Genomic DNA, 20,914 nt, shown 5'->3' on the forward strand with positions numbered 1-20,914 from the left:
TCCCTTCATACTCTTCTGCACCCTGAGCTATCTATCTCCCTGTGCATAAGCAGCCCTTCCTTCTCCCATGATTGTTCTCTCCAGGGCGTGTGTCTACTTGAGGTAAATATTTAATTCACATGCCTGTACTTTGTTTGGCTGGAAACCACAGTTGTGGGTTCAATTCCAGACCCAAAGGGCAACTAGGGGCCATAGTCTCAGTGGTTACACCAGGCTCCATTGGACAAGCAAACCTGGTCCCCACCTTCTTTTTTTTTTTTTGCCTCTAAACAATTTTGAGTTTTGTACCACATTGTTCTCCCTCTTTATGTAGGATCTCCTACATCCCTTCCAAGTGGATGGCAGTGGTAGCTGGGCACCATCTAGTTCTTCTGGTCTCATAGTTGTATAGGTTGCAGATCGGATGGTGTACCAGTCGCTAGGACTGATTGTTTCCATTAATTTTGGTTTTCTTCTTTCTTCTTGACGAGGAGAGACCCGTTGTTGCATCTAGATGGCAGCTTCCTAGCTTTTAAGGTCCCAGTCGCTACTCGCCAAAGTAGTAGGTGGAACAATGTTTTGTATAGTATGTTATGCCAATTGAGCTTGATGTGGGACCTTTTTTTATGATCCCTTTCAGAATGGTCAGCAGTGGTAGCTGGGTACCATCTAGTTCTTCTGGTCTCAGGGTCGTGGAGGCTGAGGTTCATGTGGTCCATTAATCCTTTGGACTAATTGTTTCCTGCATCTTTGATTTCCTTCACCCTTCTTTGCTTCAGACAGGGAGAAACCAGTAGTTGCACCTTAGATGGCCACTCTCCTTGCACTCTTTTAAGAACTATCTGTATAGGATCAAATTGACAACAGCCACTCAAAAGATTAGATAGGAAACTTAGAAGACACTGAGTTTATTTAATAGGGGAGGAATAATTCAGAAAAGGAGAATGACTGTACAACTTAAAGAATGTCACTGAATTGTACATGTAAAAATTGAATTGGTATATGTTTTGCTTTGTATGTTCTCAACAACAACAAGAAGGGTTGAGGGGAAGCTGTTTGACTAAGCAAACTCTTTACCTCTCCGAGGCCTCATTTCCCTGTGTATAAAACGAAGACAGTAAGGCCTTACCTGGGCTGTTGTCGTGATAAACAGGAGGATAACATGGAGTGCCTCACACAGGCCTGGACACACATGGGTCCTCAGTAAACCTGCATTTCCTTCCCTTTCATTGTCCCTGGAGCTGGCATGTCGCAGCTCGTAAAGTCTCTTGCCTATCTTAGCCTTGTTACTGTTTCTTATTGGAACATCCATTTCCAGGCTGATGGGCTGGAAAAATCTCCAAAGAAAAACTTAATCCCAGGCAAAAATTAATCTTCCCCACCTGGCAGGAAAGGAAGGTGGATAGACCACTGTTTCTGCCCTCAATCGTCTAGAAATCCCATTTAGCCCATGCTCAAAGGTTGGCGCCGTCTCAGAGAGCAGCAGCCTCAAGGAAGGGCATCACAGGGAGAGAGTGGAGCGAGGGCACTGCTGGCAGACAGCAGTTTGAGGAAGGCAGGATGCCTGGGCAGTGCCAGGGGGTGTGGGGAAGGACCATTGTTCCAGCAGGGGGGCAGATAGGGGAGCGGAATGACTCTGAAGAGGTCAGTAGGGGCCAGTGTAGTGGCCTTGACCTATTGCAGAGAGTGGTGACTGAGGAAGGCCTTGGAGTAGATGTGCTTTGGGGAGGCAGGTCTGATGGTGTGGAGAGGATGGACAGGGTGACATCCAGGGATCAAGGGAGGCCCTAGACACTGAGTAGCTGGAAGCCAGGCATCACCTAATCTGGGGAGCATCTTGTGTTGCATGAGATGTTACAGATCCCATCTGTCCCCAGAGATCTCTGTCCTATGAAGGTGCCAACTCTTCCTCTATCAGAGCTGTGCTCCTTGGTCCTTGCTGGGAAGGTACCCCATAACACATTAGAAGCTAGGGCTGAGAGCAAGCTGTGGGGACAGCTTGTTGGAGCAGGTCTGTCTGCCACTGCTTGGCTTGCTCCCAGCCTGAAGTACCACCGCAAGCCAAGCCAATGCTGGAGGATGGGTGGATATTACACGCCTGCAGGGGACTCCAGCCCCTCAGCCTCCTGCCCCTGCAGCCTGGGCCCCTCAACCTACACTCCAGTGAAGCTTCAGTTTCCTCATCTGTCATGAGGGATGGAAGGGCAAGTCCATCATGAAAGTTCTGGAAGGGCAAGTCAAGGCTATAGATGTACCTGGCCAGGCCTAGGGCAGCCCTCATTTGCTGAGCAGTTCCCCCTCCCTTCTGTCCTCTCAGGACTGAGCCCCAGGATGTACCTACATCCTGCCCCAGCTCTTCATCTTGTCTCCTAAAGTTTCCCTTCTACTTTTCTTGCTGTCTCTTCCTGGCTGGGTCTGTCTACATCCTCCTGCCTCTGGCTTGCTCCCCATCACCTCTGTCCATTGGTCTGTCTCTGGCTTTCTTTCAATCCATGCCTCTGTCTCTCCTTGTCCCCTCCTCCAGGCTTTGCCTGTCTCTCTGGCACTCGCCATTTCCCCTCTCTGTCGCTTGGTCTCTCCCTCTGCCTTTCTGTCTCTGCTCTTGTCTCTTAGACACACTGGGAAGCCTCAGGCTGCCCTGGCACACATGCTCTCACCCTTTGTCTGGTGACTCTTCCCTTCCAGATGGGGCTGGTGGTCATCCTGGTCTCCACGGTGGTGGCCATGTCGGCTGTGGCCCAGCTATGGGAGGATGAGTGGGAGGTGCTGCTGATCTCCCTGCAGGTGAGTGAGTGAGAGAGAGAGAGAGAGAGAGAGGATAGAAGAAGCTACCACCTCCCTAGGACCCTCAAAACAAGGCAGGGTACTATTTCTTGATACCAAAGCTCAGAGAGGGGCAGAGGTGGGCCCAGGGTCACACAGCAAGTCAGAGGCAGGGAGGGTGCTACAACTCAGGGGCCCTGAGACGCCTAGGTTCCTCAGTTGTAAAATGGAGACAGAGTTGTTGACCTACTGATAGGGGTGGATAGACAAGACATTGAAGACCAGAGGGGACTAGGTATGGCTGAGAGTCACCGCCCTTCTTACTCCCCGACACACATAGGGCACAGCACCGTTCCTGCACTTGGGGGCCCTGGCTGCCATCACTGCCCTCTCGTGGATCGTGGCTGGACAGTTTGCCCGTGCAGAGCGGTCTTGTGAGTATGGCTGGACAAGGCCTGGCCTTCCCCCAACACCTCCAACTTCCAAGGCCAGCTTGTCCTACCCTCCTCACCTGAGCTCTATCTGGGTGGCCTGAGGATGAGGTAGGACCCTCCTTCTCAGCATGGAGGGCAGGGTTCTGGGCCAGACTGACCCACAGAGTCCAGAGAAGTTTACAGCCTCATCTCCTTGGCAATTGTCTCTATGTCTGTGTATGCACATGTGTGAGTTAGAGGCTGGTTCACCTTCTCAGCAAGAATGGGGCAGCCCTTGGTGCATGTGGGTCCTGATGGGTGGAGGGAAGCAGGGCCCAGCATCCCACCCTCAACCTTCCTATAGATGGTGGGAACTGAGTGGCTTACCAGGTGGCACTCATGCCCCATGTCTGCAGCCTCCCAGACAGCCATTCTCTGCACCTTCTTCACTGTGGTATTTGCCCTCTACCTGGCCCCACTCTCCATCTCTTCTCCCTGCATCATGGAGAAAAAGGACCTGGGCCCCAAGCCTGCCCTCATTGGCCACCGCGGGGCCCCGATGGTGAGTACCACCATTGGATCCTAACAGACTAGGGTGGGAAGGAAGGGGCAGGGCTGCTGTTATAGCAGGAGATGGACAAAGACCTGCAGGGAGGATCTTGTTGGGAAATAGATATAATGAATGTAGCAATGGTTTTTAGCTCAGTTTTGGGTATATGGAAGAATTGCTTTCAGCTTGGATACAGCCCTTGCTAAAAGAATTAACTTTTATACTGAGGGCCCTGGAGAGATGCAGAGCATTTAGGCCTGGTCCAGACACTGACAGGTTGTGAGCAGGGAAGGGTCCTTGGTGGTTTTGGTGGAAGCTGGCCAGAAAGGCAGAGGTTTTTGCTCTGCGGCCCAGCAGTAAGAGCTTCAGGTTGAGAGGGTCGTCTCCAGAGCCATGCTGCCAGGGGTTGAATCTGAGCTCTGCCTCATGAGCTGTGGGACCCTGGACAAATTTCCTGTCTTCTCTGTGCCTAGTTTCCTCCTCTTGTGCAGTGGAAATAATGAGAATGAATGCCTCATAGTGTCAGTATGTGCAAAGTGCCCCTATATGAGCGTGCACACAAAAAGTTCTAAGAGTTAGACATTGTTATCTTGGGCAGGCCTTCCTCCTGTCTGAACAAGGATCTTCTCACCCAGGAAAGCCTTGAACTAGTAGTTCTCAAATAGGGCAGTACCGGCCCCCCACGATGGTATTTTGGGACTTTGAGGGTTTTTGTTTGTGTGTGTGTGTGTGTGTGTGTGTCACAATGATTGAGCGTTACACTGCATTTTTCATAAAAGGAGCCTTACAGAGTAACCATTTTAAAAGGAAATGTTGAGTCTGACAGGGTGGAGAACCACCTCACCCCTCATGTGGTAGGTGTTGTGGTGCCCATTTTCTAGATAATTCAGAGACCTGTGCCACTGAACTGGACCTCGGTCCCCTCCCACCAAACCTCATGCTGGGCCCAGCACCTCATAGAGACAGTGAGCTGGAAAAGCCATGGCTTTGGACCCAGAGGTTTTGGGGTCTAGTTTTGCCACATGCTGCCTATGTTCCTCTGGGAGCTAGTGACACCCACATCACTGACTACTGGGAGGATAAGTTAGGAGCACAACTGTCCCAGGGCAGCAGGGCCTGAGCTTGGGGCCAGGGAGGAGGGGATCTTCTCAAGGCACTGAGATCATCAATCCTCTTCTTTCCCTGACCCAGATTATCCATCTCACCTGTGTAGAGGCCAGGGGCAAGAGGGATTATGTTGAGGCAGGAGAGGAGGGGAGAAGAGGGGAAGGAGTGAGGTGGCCCTAGGTTGGATTATTCTTTTACTAGAAAAAATTCAACAGACACAGAAGTAGGAAGAATCATGTGATGAATCATATAGTGACAAACAATATAATGAATCCAATACAAGCTCAACATTTGTCAACATTTGTCATTCTTGCCTCATCTGTTCCACTCCTTTTAAAAAAAAAAAAAACTTCTGTATTTTAAAGAAAATCCCAGCTGTCCTATCATTATACCCACACATATATCCAGATGTATCTCTAACACAAAAAGAACTTTTTGAAAAATATATAACCACAATGCTATTATGATACCCTGCAAAATCAGCAATAATTCCTTAATATTATCTAATATTAAATCCTTGTTCAGTTTTTTTCATTTTATCATCTCAAACAAAGTTCAGTTGTTAAAAATCAGGGTCCAAGCACAGTCCACACAGTGCATGCATCTGGTTGACTGTCTCCCATGTATGTTTTGCTCTGGGACAATTTCCCCTTCCTTTTTTGTCATGCTGTTTTTTTGTTGAAGACATTGAGTCATTTGTCCTGTAGAATTGCCCACATCATGCGTCTGGCTGATTACATCCTCATGGTGGTGTCAGCGTGGGTGTTTGAGGGGTTGGCATGGTCATCTGACACATCTCCTCTGTGTGTCACTGTGTATGACGTGTATTGGTGTCCTCAGATGATTGCCTGTGGAGGGTCTGACCCTGTGTCCGCATCTCTATGTGCAGTAAACTCAAGTGTAATCCCTGTCTTGGAGAAGGGTTCCATGTATGAGCCTATCTGCATGGGTATGTGGTACTTGAATATTTGGTCAGCTCCAAAGTGGGGACTCTAAATTATGATGTTGTCCTGCCCACCCAAGTTTGTAACCACCACACACACACACACACACACACACACACACACACACGACACCAGTGCTCTGCTTGGGCTCAGTCCTGACTTAAGGATTAAGAATTTATGCCAGAATCCCCAGATGCTTCTTAGGACCCTCCTGGAGCCCTGAGGCCTGAGGGTGACCTGGGAGGGCTGAATTTCAATGCCTCTGCCCCAGGAGGCCAGCACCTAACCCATGGAGTCCTTAACTGTGTGTAAAATCCCCCAGAAAAGAGATTCTCCCCTTCCCAAGCACTTCTGCCCTTGGAGAGTCCTCAAAGCCCTGTTGTTGATCTTTCTCATGTCTACCCATAGTCCATCCTCTGAGTCCCAGCCTGTGTGGGAGGGAGTGTCAGCACCTTTGGAGTGGTCACTGGGGGAGACCTGGCCACAGGACATTTAGAGGAGAGGCAGATGGGTGGCACTGAGTCCATACCTCTCCCGTGTGCCTCTGGCCCTTGTCTGCCTTGGAGTGGTCTCGCACTTGGGAAGACCCAAGTACCACATCCCTAAGGCTGCTGTGCTCTAGGAAAAGAGGGAGAAAAGAACTCACATTATAGAGATCCTACTGGCACCAGGCTTAGGGCTAGGGTCTCTGACATCTATTCTCACCCGTGAGGTTGATTAACAGCCCATTTTGTAGCTAAAGAAACTGAAGCTCTGGAAGGTGAGGTGATTGTCCAAGATCAATGGGAAGTGGAATTGATGACTTCTCAGTCAGTTTTGAAGCCCTTGCCATTCATTCCCCACCTTGCAGAGGAGGAGAGTGTGTTTCATATGGGAGAACATGGGGAGCATATGGCCAGAGGGAGAGAAGACGGGAATGAGCATGCCCTGGGTAGGAGCTAGATCTGCCATGGGACCACTTTTCATCCCATCTCTTCACTGGCAGGCATCTCTTGGTTCTTGTTGCCCCTTGCCTAGTCCTAGCCCAATCCTTGGTTTAGTACTGACTCCCAGTGGCAGCCAAGAGTATGACAGGGTCTTCAGAACTGGGGAAGGAGACTTGGAACCTTAACTCTCCCAACTAGAAGGGCCCTCAGAGGACAGTGAGTCCATACCCCAAGGGGAAAATGAGAAAACTAGGATCCATAGGAGAAAGAGATACACCCAAGGCTACGAGCTAGTTAATTGCAGAGTCAGGACAAGAAGTAGGATCTTCAGATTTGTATGCTATGGGGTTAACACTTGTAATTTATTAAGCACTTAGTGTTTATCAGTAGCTCTAGTGGTACAGTCATCAAAGCATTCTGCTGCTAACCAAAAGGCTGATGGCGACTTACCAGCTGCACCTTGGGAGGAAGATGAGGCAGTCTGTTTCCATAAAGATTTACAGCCTTAGAAACCCCAGTTCTACTCTGTCCTACAGGCTTGCTCTCTACAAATTGGAATCAACTGCATGGCCATGGGTTGGTTAGTGTTTATCAGGCAGTGTGCTACGGTCTTTTAATCCATGTAAGTCCAGGGAGGGAGAGGGTATGGTCATGTTTGTATAGATGAGAAAACTGATGACCCCACTGAAACTCTACAATCTCACCTACCTTCTTCCCTCCCTCCAGAAACCTCATGTGGACTTGACTCAGGGTATAATCAGGAGGGGACTTAGCATTCAGCCTAGCACCAAGACTGCCATGGAGCCACAGAGAACTATAAGAAAAAAAACACCTCTAATTTCCAGCTCAGTGCCTGGAATACAATGATGATAATATAACCATACTGTTGTTGTTAGGTGCCGTCAAATCAGTTCCAACTCATAACGACCCTTTGTACGACAGAATGAAGCACCACCCAGTCCTGCACTAGTCTCACAATTGTTGCTATACTTGAGCCCATTGTTGCAGCCACTATGTCAATCCATCTCATTGAGGGTCTTCTTTTTGCTGACCCTCTACTTTACCAACATGATGTCCTTCTCTAGGCACTGATCCCTCCTGATAACACGTCCAAAGTACATGAGACAAAGTCTCACCATTCTTGCTTCTAATGACCATTCTGGCTGTACTTCTTCCAAGACAGATTTGTTCATTCTTCTGATAGTCCATGGTATTTTAAGCATCTTTCACCAACACCATGATTCAAATGCATCAATTCTTCTTCAACCTTCCTTATTCATTGTCCAGCTTTTGCCTGCCTGTGAAGGAGCTCTGGTGGTGTAGTGCCTAAGGCATTTGACTGCTAACCAGAAAGCTTGAAAATACCATGACTTGGGTCAGGTGCACCTTAGTCCTCAAAGTGACATCTTTGCTTTTTAACACTTTAAAGAGATCTATTATAGCAGAATTACCCAAAGCAGTATGTCATTTGATTTCTTGACTGCTGCTTCCATGGACATTGATTGTGTATCCAAGTGAAATGAAATCCTTGACAACTTCAGTATTTTCTCTGTTTATCATGATATTGTTTATTGGTCCAGTTGTAAGGACTTTTGTTTTCTTTATGTCGAATTATGATCTATACTGAAGACTGTAGTCTTTGATCTTCATCAGTAAGTGCTTCAAGTGCTTTTCACTTTCAGCAAGCAAGGTTGTATCATCTGCATATTACAGGTTGTTAATGAGTCTTGCTCCAATCCTGGTGCCTCATTCTTCTTCATATAGTCCAGCTTCTCAGTTTATTTCCTCAGCATACAGATTGAGTAAGTGTGGTGAAAGAATACAACCCTGACATACACATTTCCTGATTTTAAACCATGCAGTATCCCCTTATTTTGTTTGAATGACTGCCTCTTGGTCTGTGTACAGGTTCCTCATAAGTGTTCTGGAATTCCCATTCTTTGAAATGTTACCCATAATTTGTTATGATCCACATAGTTGAATGCCTTTGTATAGTCAATAAAACATAGGTACGCAATAGTGACCATAGGTACTATTTATTAAGTGCAGCTCTATGTCAGGCATTGAGGCATATCAATACAAACCACCACCTCCTGCAAAAACAAAACAAAACAAAACAAAAAAAACTCATGCAGAAGGCATGATTTAATAGATGAGGAAACAGCTTCATAGTGGAGTGCCCAGCATCACACAGCTACTGTGTAGAGGAACCAGAATTAGAACCAGGACTTCCCAACATGGAATACTTTACATCAGTTGGGGAGGGGTATGTTCAGTTATTCACCTGAATCTCAATTCTTCCTCTCACCCTCCTTCCTCTCCAGCTGGCCCCAGAGCACACACTAATGTCCTTCCAGAAGGCCATAGAGCAGAAGCTGTACGGGCTTCAGGCTGACGTCACCATCAGGTAAGTGTCAGGGAGGGAAGACAGCACCTTCTTCCCTCCCTCCTACCACATCTGGGTCTCTTCTAGTGGAACCTCTGCATCCCAGAATCTCAGAAACGGGAGTGGGGCTTGAATTTTTAATGGCAGTGCAGACACCTGGCTTTAGCAGCACAGCTGTTAATGCAAATAAATGTTGTTCCAAACCTCAAAATATACAATGGAGAACAGAACAGACACACTGGTTCGAGCAGGGGTGAGGTGAGGACTGGAACCCAGCCATAGATCCACTTGAAGGGAAACTGGATCTGTATGGCTCAGCATGATGGCATATCATTTTGTTGGATAGAATACATTCTGTTGCAGAGGAATGCATTCACTGTGATGTCAATTATATTAAAAAGAGACCAGTGATATATGCATTTCTACAGGTAGATATACAAGTGTGTAAAAGTATAAAGGGAAAGGAAGAATCCACACCAATCTCATAACCTTTGGGAAGAAGAGAAGGACAGGGCTACCAAATATAGTTATATTTGGTATACACAAGCTGGTGCAGGTTGTGTACTGAACAAGGGTACCCATATGCAAGGACACTTCTTCCAGGTGAAGACATCATAGAATTGTGTATTTAACACAGCTTTCTAGCAGGTGGTGATAAAATACCTTGAGCAAGAGGATCAGGTGCCTTTTACTGTTTCACCCATGGCTTTGTACAGGCAATTGACAGCCCTAGTAGGATAAATGAGGATGATGGGAGTGAAGGGTAGGATTGCCCAAAGGGGCATACATTTGCACCATTCTCATTGTGGTGTCAGATGGACTTAGTTCCAAGGGAAGTTTACCACTTAATTGGCCGTGGGCCTTGAACTAGGTACTTCCCCTCTCCCAGCCTCAGTTTCTCCACTATCAAATGAGTTTGCTAGAACCTAGGTTGCTTGGAACCTAGGTTCCAAGGTTGCTAAGAGATTGGCCCAGTCTTTCTTCAGCCCTCCCTCATCAACAGCCCCTACCTCCACCTGATTCTCCTAAAGAGGCAGCCAGCCCACTGTCCTCCCTGTGCAGACAGGGAACAAAGACCTGCCCTGGTCCCATGGCTGGTCAGTGTAGGTGGGTGGACAGGAGTGGGAGGGCGGCAGGTGGGGATCATTTGAGGGCCCCTTCTCTGCAGCCTGGATGGTGTGCCCTTCCTGCTGCACGATACCACCCTGCGGCGCACCACCAACGTGGAAGAGGAGCTTCCTGAGCTCGCTAGCAGGCCCGCCTCCATGCTCAACTGGACCATCCTACAGAGGCTCAACGCTGGCCAGTGGTTCCTGAAGGTCAGGCTGCCCTGGTCCCAGTCCTACGCATGGGAGCATGGGATGGGGACCTCAGGAGTGAGAGGGGCAGGGGCGGCCCTCATTCCAAAAACTTTTCTGCCACACAACCAAGCTTGTTAGTGGCTTCCCTGGGCCGCCTGACACTGCAGCCCCCCCTCTCATGGTTTCTCTGCTTGTTCTGGGTCCATCCATCTCCCTAACCAGAAAAAGACAATGATAATGATGATAACCATTAATGGTTAAAAGAATTAATTTTATAAAACTAGAGGGAGGTTGGTACTCTGGTCTGAAAGGCTACTGAAGGAGAAATGTCCCTGAAAGGAGAAATTCCTTTTGTAAGAAGAGGGTGGGGTAGAGGCCTTCTAGAGCCCCCATCCAGGACCATGGCTATTAATTTACCTGATGCACACACTGGCTGCCAGGGCTGTCCACAGTGGGCTTCTCGGAGGGCACATGGGGTCCCAAAGAGCTGATGACACAGCTGCGTGTGCCCATATCTCCACCAGACTGACCCCTTCTGGACAGCTGGCTCCCTGTCACCTGCTGACCATAGGGAGGCCCAGAACCAGTCCATTTGCAGCCTGGCAGAGCTCCTGGAGCTGGCCAAAGGCAACACCTCACTGCTGCTCAACCTGCGTGACCCGCCACAGGAGCACCCCTATCGTGCCAGCTTCCTCAACATCACACTGGAGGCTGTGCTGCACTCTGGCTTCCCACAGCACCAGGTGAGGCTTGTCCCAGCCCACTCCAGCATAAACCCACCATGTCTCCTCCGCAGATCTCAGTTTTTGCATTTGTATAATGAGATATCATGCCCCTTGCCTCCCTGACAGGGTCATCATGGGGACCAGAGGGGAACACGAAAGTTCTTTAAAATATAAAAAGGACAGGAGCAGGTTCCCCAGTTACTTCAGTGACACGTTGCCCACATCATCATGGTGTAATAGGGTTGGATCAGAGGAATTCTACACCCATTTCTGACAACATACTACAGGCTGGTGGCTACATGCAGAGTAATTGATATTTGAGTTATAAATTGTCTTTAAAAAAAATTCATTGTGATTTGAGGGAAAGTTTATAGAGCAAATTCATTTTCCATACAGCAGTTCATACACATTTTGTTTCATGACATTGACTGCAATTCCCTACAATGTAGCAGCTCTCTTCCCACTTTCTCCCTGTAGCTACCTTTTCTCTGTGTCTTTCTTTCCTATGCATTCCTGCCCCCTGAGCTATCTCCCTGTGCAAATACTGCCCTTCCTTTCTCCCATGACTGATTATTCTAAGGAGTTTATCTACCTGATTTAAATGTTCACCCTATATGTCTGTCTGTTGTTTGGCTGGAAGCCGCAGGAATAAGTTCAATTCCATACCTGAAGGGTAGCTAGGAGCCGTAGTCTCGGGGGTCTCAATCAGACCAGCAAACCTAGTCATTTTTATTATTTTGAATTTTATTCCACATTGGTCTCCCACTCTATCCAAGATCTTATAAATCTTGTCTTGACAGGGATCTAGAAGCTTCCTGAATTGTTATGAGGCAATTCAGCCCTGGCTGGGATGAACTAATCCCATAACAATGATGGTTACACTGAAGCTTCCTTATGGGCTAACTCTCTCCTCTTCTGACCCTTACAGTTGCTCTGGGAGGTGGTAGTGTTGCGTAATATCCAGTCAGTTCCATTTCAGAGACCCTATAGGGCAGATTGGGCAATCCTACTTCCGTAGTGATACTACCTCGGAAACCCAAGGAGGGGTCGCTATGAGTCAGGGCCGACTCGACAGCACATAACAACAACAACAACAACATAGGGCAGATTTAGGAGCTCTGGTAGCATAGTGCGTAAGACACTTGACTGTTAACCAGAAGGCTGGCGGTTCAAACCCACCAGCCACTCCTCGGAAGGAAGGTTGGGCAATCCTACTTCCGTAGTGAATACTGCCTCGGAAACCCAAGGAGCGGTCGCTATGAGTCGGGGCCGACTTGACGGCATGTAACAACATAGGGCAGATTAAAACTGCCCCATAGGGTTTCCTAGGCTGTAATCTTTACAGGAGCAGATCACCAGGTTTTTCTCCCATGGTGGGTTCAAACTACTGACCTTCTGATTAGCAGCCAAGTGCTTAACGACTGTGCCATCAAGGCTTCTTCTACAAGGTGTAGGTACCCTTATCCTCATTTCACAGAAGAGAAATCTGAGGCTGCCCCTCTCCTGCTTGCAGGTTATGTGGCTGCCCAGCAGCCAGAGGCCCCTGGTACGGAAGGTGGCTCCCGGCTTCCAGCAGACATCAGGCTCCAAGGAAGCATCAGCCAGTCTATGGCGGGGCCACATCCAGTGGCTGAACCTGCGATACACTCAGGTGTCCCACCAGGAGCTCAGGTGCCTGCACCCCACTGAGGCTCTCCCACAGGAGGGCAGAACTGAGTCTCCCCTATTCTCATCCCAATACACATGGGGCTGGACACTCAGGGGACGTGGGTATACTAGTTCAAAGGTGAAAGGTCAAGGGCATTAACTACAGTCAAGGAGACCTGGGGCTATCTCTGGCTTAGACTTGTGGGGATGGAGATTCCTTCTTTGAAGTTGTGAAAGAGACATATTTGACAGGCTTCCCCTGTGGCCCTGAAGGCAGCTGTAGTCCAGGGCCAACCAGCTTCTGCCCCAACTCCTACCCCAGGGACTACGCATCCTGGAACCTGAGTGTGAATCTCTACACTGTCAACGATCGGTGGCTCTTCTCCCTGCTGTGGTGTGCTGGGGTCCCATCGGTGACCTCTGACAATGCCCACACCCTATCCCAGGTGCCTTCTCCCATATGGATCATGGTGAGTAGAGCTTATTAGAGGCAGAGGGCACCTTGGGGTGGTGGCAGAGAGCTTCTGATGGACTGCCCCAACCACTTGGCAGGGTCTACACCTAGGCCTTCTCTGGTAGGGTCTCTGGGAGGCACAGACCTTGCTTGAGGCCTGTGAGGGGGGTGTGCGATTTATGGCCTTTGGAGCCTGCACTAAGATGCTGGGAGGCAGGGGGCCTGGGCCTGACCCACAGGGAGAGGACCATCACTGAAGGACCCTAGAGAAATAAAGAACCATTTGGGATTTTTGTTGTTTTGGTTGTTTTTTTGTTTTACTTTAAAGGAAGGGAGGGAATTAGAAAAAGAGGTTCACAACAGATCAGGAATAACCAACTGCCATCAAGTTATGGTGACCTCATGTGTTTCACAGTAGAGCTGTGCTCCATAGGATTTTCAATGGCTAAGTTTTCAGAAGTAGGTCACCAGGCCTTTCTTTCAAGGAGCCTCAGAGTGGACTTGAACCTCCAACCTTTCCATTTAGCAGCTGAGCCTGTTAACTTGTTTGTACCACCCAGGGACTCCAGAACAAGAATAGGGAACATTAAAATCTGCCCAGAGAATACAGCGAAGAAAGCCATTTTCTAATTGTTGACAGAGCACCTGCAGATATGCCTGGGTTCCAGTCCCAGCTCTGCCACTGATGGGCTTGGGGAAGACTGGCTATTACTAGGAGCTTTTCCCTCTATCCCCTCTCTATAGTCCCCTAGAGGGACAGGCCCCATGGTCCACACCCTACAGTCTGTGCTCAGTGACACTCTTTCCCTCACACCCACACAGATGCTGTCCATCTGTCCATAGGTTCACTTATTCCTACACACACCTGGTCACCTGCTAGTCATGTCACACCCTCACTTCCAGGTATTTGTCTTTCATTATTCAGCTATAGCTTTGAACCCTCTTAAGCATACAAACCCTCCAGGCTTAACACACACCTCTACCCTGAACACTAAAAAAAATCGTTGTCACTTTGACTCCGACTCATGGTGACCTCATATGTACCACAGTAGAACTGTGCTCCATAGAGGTTTCAATGGCTGATATTTTGGGAGTAGGTCACCAGGCCTTTCTTCCAAGGCATCTCTGCATAGACTCGACTTCCAACCTTTGGGTTAGTATCCAAGCATGTTAACCATTTGCACCGCCCAGGAACTCCCTGTGCACCACACAGATCTCTTTTATCCTGAGCATGCACACACACATACACACACAGCCCTCTACCCCAGACACACAGCTCTAAGCCCACTCTCTGCAAATACCCAGAAACGCAAACCCACACCCCAGCCCATACTCTGTGCCCGGAGCCTGCTCCCACAAAATACAGTTGCAAGTCCCCAGCCCCTTCAAGGTCATCCTTGCCCCTCCTGATGGACCTGTGGAGTTCATCTGCCCACGGGCCTGTAGTTTGGAGTCTTGGTTGGCACCAGCCATGACCAGTGCCTAGCCATGGGCCATCTATCCACAGCCCCCGGACGAGTACTGTCTCATGTGGGTCACCGCTGACCTGATCTCCTTCACCCTCATCGTTGGCATCTTCGTGTTTCAGAAGTGAGTAGGCTCTGGCCACCTTTTATGGCCATTCCCCACCCCACAGCAGGCCCGTCTCCCCACACCAGCTGGGTGAACCCAGTCGTGAACCCTGACCCCTGGGCCAGAGGCCTGACCAAATAAATGCCCTTGCTCAGGGGAGAAGGAAGGACTCCCAGTGGCCCCAACCCATCTTCCCCAGACAGAAGCCAATGGGAGCCCAGAGCCAGACTCTGTGTGGTTTGCTATGTGGCCTTTGGCAAGTTGCGCTCTTCTGGGCCTGCTTTATCATCTATGAGCCAGAGCCTTAGCTTCCCCTAGCACTTGCCCTTCCGTGCCACAGAGCTCCCAGCCCTTAGAACCACACCTGGGAAGGTGGTTGTTGTGGGGGGTGTGGCTGGCCCAGGGGAGGGTGTAGGGCCAAGTGGGCCCCGACCCAGCCACAAACCAAGGGTTCCCAGGGGCTGGTGTTTTATTCTTGACTGACATTCTCTCTCTGTCCCATACTGCTCTGATCCGGTGCATGTCCCTCCTCTCTCTCCCCACCCACCCCCTCTCTCTGCTGCACTCTGGCATTCACAGCTATCACTTGATCAGGTAATTCTGGTGTGGTCTTCCTCCTCCTTTTCCTCTTTCTCCCTTTTCCTTGCTTTCTCCCTTCTCCAGTTCCATCTGGAAACCTGCTGGCACCATGCCCTATGCCTAGGTCCCAGACCCCTCTCCTTGCCTGAAGCCCTCTCCCCACCCTGCTTCTCCCTCTGCTCCCCCCATCTTGTTGTGTTTATTGCTCTGCCCTCCATCCTCATCAAGGCTTCTGCAGGTAGGAATCAGCCCTTCCTTAACAAGGTGCTCCCCTGGCCTCTTGGCACCTGTGTGTCTCCCTCTGGGGTAGAGGACTCTGCCTGGGCAGCCCCCTCCCCAGTCTGACACCCTCAGGGGCCTTCCATATCTTCCCAGTGCAAATCCTGCCAAGCTTTTCCCCTTTTCTGGCTTTTCCCTCTCTGGGGTTGTCACTCCCATCACCCACTCTCTGTTTTATCTTTCTCTGTCATTCCGATCTCTCGATCTGTCTCTTTGTCATTTTCTGTCTGACTTTCATCCCCTCCACCTCCCTGTTCCATTTGGTCTAAGTCTGCCTTTCTCTGTAGGTTAGCACTCATGTACTCCCAGGGACCCGTGGAGATGACCTCAGTGGCTGAGCTGCCTGTCTTGGATGTGCCTGGCTGTAGAGGCCTGATATTTTCTTTCTGGGCATTAATGTTTGTTTCCAGGATGAGTCCTAGGTCTTAGGGATCCCTTGATCAAATGTGTTAGGCCCTCCTGGGTCAGCTGGCTTCACTAATTAGCTTCTAGGAAGAAGAACTATGTGATTCCTGGTCATGAGACTGAGCCAGTAATGGAGCATTTCCCTGGCACTCGCTCCCTTGCTCACTTTGGCAGCAGACACTCAATGGTCTGGATTATCCTGGTCCTAGACCTGAAGCAAGGAGCCCAACCTGCCCCATGGAGCCCACAGTCTGGTGGGGGAGGAACACTGGCAGGATCACAGGTGCCATGACAGGCATGCTGGTATAAACATGCTTAAGATAAAGCCAAGGTGATGCCATTGTCTTCAGGGGGTCAGGAGATGCCTGATGGAGGAGGGTGCCCTGGGAGACAAGGCAGGAAGACTGCTTCCCTGTGGATCTCATGCTTCCATTCAGTCACTCAACACATAATTACCTGGCATCTGTGGCATAGTGGGTGTTGAGATGGGTGCTGAGGATGTGGCAGTAAATACAAAAGACCCAACCGCTGCCCTCAAGGACTTGCAGGGCAACCAGCATGGTCAGAACTCAGCTGCCTTCTTCTCTGCCTCTTGCTTTCCCCCCGTCTGCTCTGTTTAGCTATCTGTCTTTCCATCTGTCTGTCCATTTCTGCTGTGTTGACCCCATTGAAACTCACAGTTGATTCCTAGTGGAATCTTGGCTCCCTCCACCCACTCGAGCAGGATTCAGTTCCCTGGGGGCTTGGATCCTTATTGCTGAGCTGACCACCCTCTCCTCTTAGTGGGGGTAAGGCTGGGGGTCCAGTGAGTCCATCTGTCTAGATCCCAGGGAAGATCTAAAGCCAGGACCAGGGATTTGGGGCTCATCCAGAGGAACAACTACAGCAAAACAGTCCCTAGGCTGGGCATGATGCCTGGTCCCTGCATGCCCTGTGTACCCCCACCTTGCCCTGCCTCAGCCATCAGAAGGACTAATGCCTCACTCTTCCCAGGTTGTTGGAACAGAGGAGCAGATGGCCCCCACACTAAGGCATTCTAACACCCTTGCTTCATGAACCTGTGCAGACCAGTTCTGAGCAAAGCTCCCCACCTTGCCATCTCCCTTCACGTCCCTGCTTTCCTTCATTTCCTCTCTGAGGTTTCCCCTCTGGCTTTGTTCACCCTGGTCACAATGGTTGAGCTGGATTCAGCTGGGACTCTCTGAGGTTGGTGTGTACCTCAGGGCAGGTCATCAGAGTCGTATCTGCCAAGCTCCCACTGTGAGCCAAATGGGTAACTGGGGCCACTGAAAAGAGAACTAACCAACCTCAGACCATTTTCCTGGGTGAAGGCTGTTTTAGGGTTGTAGAGGTAAGAGAGCCCTGGCTGAGACTCAGTAGACTCCAATTCAAGCCCCAGCTCTATCCCTCTCTGGGCCTCTGTTTCCCCATCTGGACAGTGGGACAAGAGTCCTGCTGGTCTCTCAGGTCATATCCAGAGAGTCTGGAAGTGGGCGAGATCGCTGCTCCAGGGGAGGGGTGAAAAGGAATCTGATGCCCAAGGGGACATCTCTGCAGGTGGCGCTTGGGTGGCATAAGGAGCTACAACCCTGAACAGATTATGCTGAGCGCTGCTGTGCGCCGGACCAGCCGGGATGTCAGCATCATGAAGGAGAAGCTCATCTTCTCAGGTGTGCAGCCCCACAAGCAGGTAGACCCAGGCACTGGGTTCAAGTCTCTGCACACACATGTGAACACACAGTCCCACACACAGCACATGCATATATACTCACCCAACCACACACACACACAAAGAAACCCACACCTCCACATGCACTAATCAACTCTAGATCATGTGGGTCCATGTCACCACCATGGTCAATGGGCAGGGGTGACCTGCAGAAGTGGAGTGGTGGGAGGGATTTATACTGAAGGCCCACTCTCCTTTAGCCTACTTCATACAAGGTTCTCACAGCCAATGATTTCACCTCTGCTTGTTGCTGACATTCCCAGTCTGATGGAGGAGCCAGATACATAAACAAATACATGGAAAATTGGGTGTCACACCAGAGCTCAACAGAGGTGCTAGGTCAGGCTGGAATACAGAAGAGGAATGAGTTGTCAGGGTTCCCTGGAACAAAGAGGGAGATTTAGGGGTCCACTTTATAAGGAAGTTGTTGTTATTGGGTTCTGTCCTGTCAAATTTCAACACATCGTGACCTGATGTCACAGAGTAGAAGTGCCCCAGAGAATTTTCTAGGCTATAATCTTTTAGAAAGCAGAATACCAGATCTTTCTCACACAGAGCTAGTGGGTGGGTTTGAACCACCAACCTTTCAGTTAACCGTTGTGTCACCAGAGCTTGTAAGGAGGTAACATAGTTGAAATGTAGAGAAATGGATGGGAAGTACCTGGGTTGTGGGTTTGAGGTGAGGGTTGGGCAAGGAGAGAGAAGGGAGGGCATTCCAATTGGCAACAGCATGTATTCAGAGGTGGTAAGGGAGCATTGCTTGCCTGGACATCAAGAGCATTCCATATGGCCTAAGGGGAGGCCTCCCGTTGGCTCACCCCAAGACGTTGCTGGGAGAGGCAGGTCTTGGGTGTCCGGATCAGGGGCTTGGACTTTTTCTAACAGCAGAGAAGGATGGTGGGCAGATTTGTCTTTGAGTACTTTGATAGCAGGGTGGAGGGTGGAATAGAGGGGGGAGTTGAAGACAAATAAAACAAACAATAATTCAGGTGTAAGGTGTGGCCAGGAGAATAGGGAGGAAGAGCATTTCCAGAGAGATTTAGGAGCCACATGCACCTGGATCAAATCCCAGCTCTATCCCCGATTAGCTGTGTGAACCTGAGCATGCTGTCTAACCTCTCTCAGTGTCAGACTCTTCCCAGAAATCTAACACCCACCTCACAGGGCACTGTTTGGCCTGGAGTGGTTGCTTGGTGAACATTGGATGAATTAATGAGGGTCCAGCTGGTGTGACACTGATTTTGAGCAGGGCTGGTTCCAAGGATTGTGTGAACATCCACTCATTCATTCAACAGATATCTGCCAGGAAAGTTCTAGGTGCTTAGGAGATTCTTACATACTGGGGCATTTATATTCTTCCTACCCTACCTCAAAAGTCCTCCTGGCAGTTTCTTGGATCCCAGGCTGGGTTGGAGCACCTCCCTAGCTGTCCCACAGCCCTCTGAGCCTCTCTTACATAGCTCTGGGCACATTGGAGAGCTCATGGAAGAAGGGGCCGGTCCATGGCATCTGGGTCCCCAGGATCCTGCATTGTGTCTATCACAGAGAAGTCGGAACAGGCAGATAGAATGAATGGGAGTCTAGACCAGACCCTCCCTCTCCCCCACACCTCTCCTGGCAGTGCCTGAGGGTTCAGCCACAGTCCTCACCCCCCCATACCCTAGGTTGAGAGGTCTTTTCCAAAGACCCTCAGGTCTTCTTCAGCCACCCATGAAGGTTTCCTGGGTCCCCTCAACGTAGGATTGGCCCTACTCAGTACGCTTCTGCCAAGCCTCTGCTGTGTGCCCAGTGCTGTGCTGGCACTGAAGGACCCACAGATAGTAACTATACAGAAAGTGGTCAAGACTAGGCAAAAAGAGGCAGGGTGGCCATGAGAAGGCTCCATCCTGACTTGGAAGTCTCAAGGGAGGCTTTAAGGAGGCTGAAATAACAGAATTAAAAAGAATTTAAGATTTAGATTTTAAGAAAAGAAGGTATTGATGGGGACATCACTTACAGCAGAGAAGGTGGTCTCCCGAGGAGAGTGAACACATGGGTGCAAAGCTTTAAAGGGTGCAGACGGTTTCCTGTGGATGCAGGTGTAGCTCCAGGGAAGAGTGGACTGGGGAGAGGCCAGAGGGTTGAGCAGAGACCAAGGAGGGATTTCAATGCAAGGCTTGGTACCAAACTGGAACCCAATGGCTCTGTTTCTCCAAGTGCCTGAGTAGGAGTTTTGTAGCCCACCACCCCACCCCATCTTCACTGACTTCTCCCTTGCCCCTATTCACATTCTGTCTCCCTCTGGCCCAACAGAGATCAGCGATGGTGTGGAGGTCTCCGATGAGCTCTCCGTATGTTCAGACAACAGTTATGACACTTATGCCAACACCACCACCACTCCTATGGACCGCCGAGGGGGCAGCAGCCATGCCAAGACCCTCACAGACAGGAGTGGGCATTAGCTGAAGACCTGCCTGTCCCAGCCTGTACATAAAAGTAGAAACTGGGGGAGCCTGGGAGGGCTGACAGAAGTATGTCTGTACTTGGAGTGCTCTGGGAGCTGGCTCCACAGCCTCCTTGTCATCTCCAACCCCTGGTCAGCCATGGTCTCTCTTGGAGGAGGCTCCCTTTGTCCCCAAGGCCCAACTGGGCTAAGACTCCAGCCTCTCAGACACCCCTGCAGGCCTGGGGCTCCTGGAAGTATGGGGCTTGGGGCCTGGTCCTCCTCCTGAGGCCTTCCCTGGCATCCTGACCTATAAGCCTTCATGGGTCACTGGGCCATGCTATGCCCCTTCACAGCACCCCCTGTGGCAGCACAGGTTATGGATGCCAGGTGTGCCCACATGTGTCTGTGCTCCTATCTGTGCTGTGAGGGTACTGACTTATCCGTTCTTAACCTGCCTCAAGGGCCTGGGGCTGGGCCTCTGCCACCAGTCCCTCTGCTCTTCACATCAATCTCAAAGCACAAGGAGGTCCGGCCCAGGAGGAAGCCTGCTGCAGTGGTGGAGACTGCCCCATCTCTGGCCAGCCTCCCACAGTGCTGGTCCCGCCCCAAAAGAGGGCCTGAGCCCTGTCCCCCAGGAGCAGCCGGAGATAGACAGAAGAGCAAGCCCCTGGCGCCTGGAACCCATGCCCAGGTGTCCAACAGGCCCCCCATGGACACAGTGGCCCTGAAG

At 50.2% G+C, this 20,914-nt stretch overlaps 1 protein-coding gene across 1 annotated transcript in view; it reads left to right on the forward strand.

Annotated features, from left to right (window-relative positions):
* GDPD5 (glycerophosphodiester phosphodiesterase domain containing 5) overlaps positions 1–20,200 on the forward strand; it is a 56,960-nt gene extending 36,760 nt beyond the window's left edge. The window contains exons 5-15 of the mRNA XM_007940928.1: positions 2,665–2,763; positions 3,083–3,176; positions 3,572–3,717; positions 9,007–9,089; positions 10,237–10,387; positions 10,894–11,112; positions 12,608–12,765; positions 13,064–13,211; positions 14,703–14,785; positions 17,588–17,700; positions 20,052–20,200. Of these exons, the coding sequence (XP_007939119.1) occupies positions 2,665–2,763; positions 3,083–3,176; positions 3,572–3,717; positions 9,007–9,089; positions 10,237–10,387; positions 10,894–11,112; positions 12,608–12,765; positions 13,064–13,211; positions 14,703–14,785; positions 17,588–17,700; positions 20,052–20,200 (1,443 nt within the window). The remainder of the gene's footprint in view (positions 1–2,664; positions 2,764–3,082; positions 3,177–3,571; positions 3,718–9,006; positions 9,090–10,236; positions 10,388–10,893; positions 11,113–12,607; positions 12,766–13,063; positions 13,212–14,702; positions 14,786–17,587; positions 17,701–20,051) is intronic.
* The last annotated feature ends 714 nt before the right edge of the window (positions 20,201–20,914 follow it).

Source organism: Orycteropus afer, unplaced genomic scaffold, assembly GCF_000298275.1.
Source record: "Orycteropus afer afer isolate SDZICR_OR568_19922 unplaced genomic scaffold, OryAfe1.0 scaffold00074, whole genome shotgun sequence".
Classification (NCBI taxonomy): domain Eukaryota; kingdom Metazoa; phylum Chordata; class Mammalia; order Tubulidentata; family Orycteropodidae; genus Orycteropus; species Orycteropus afer.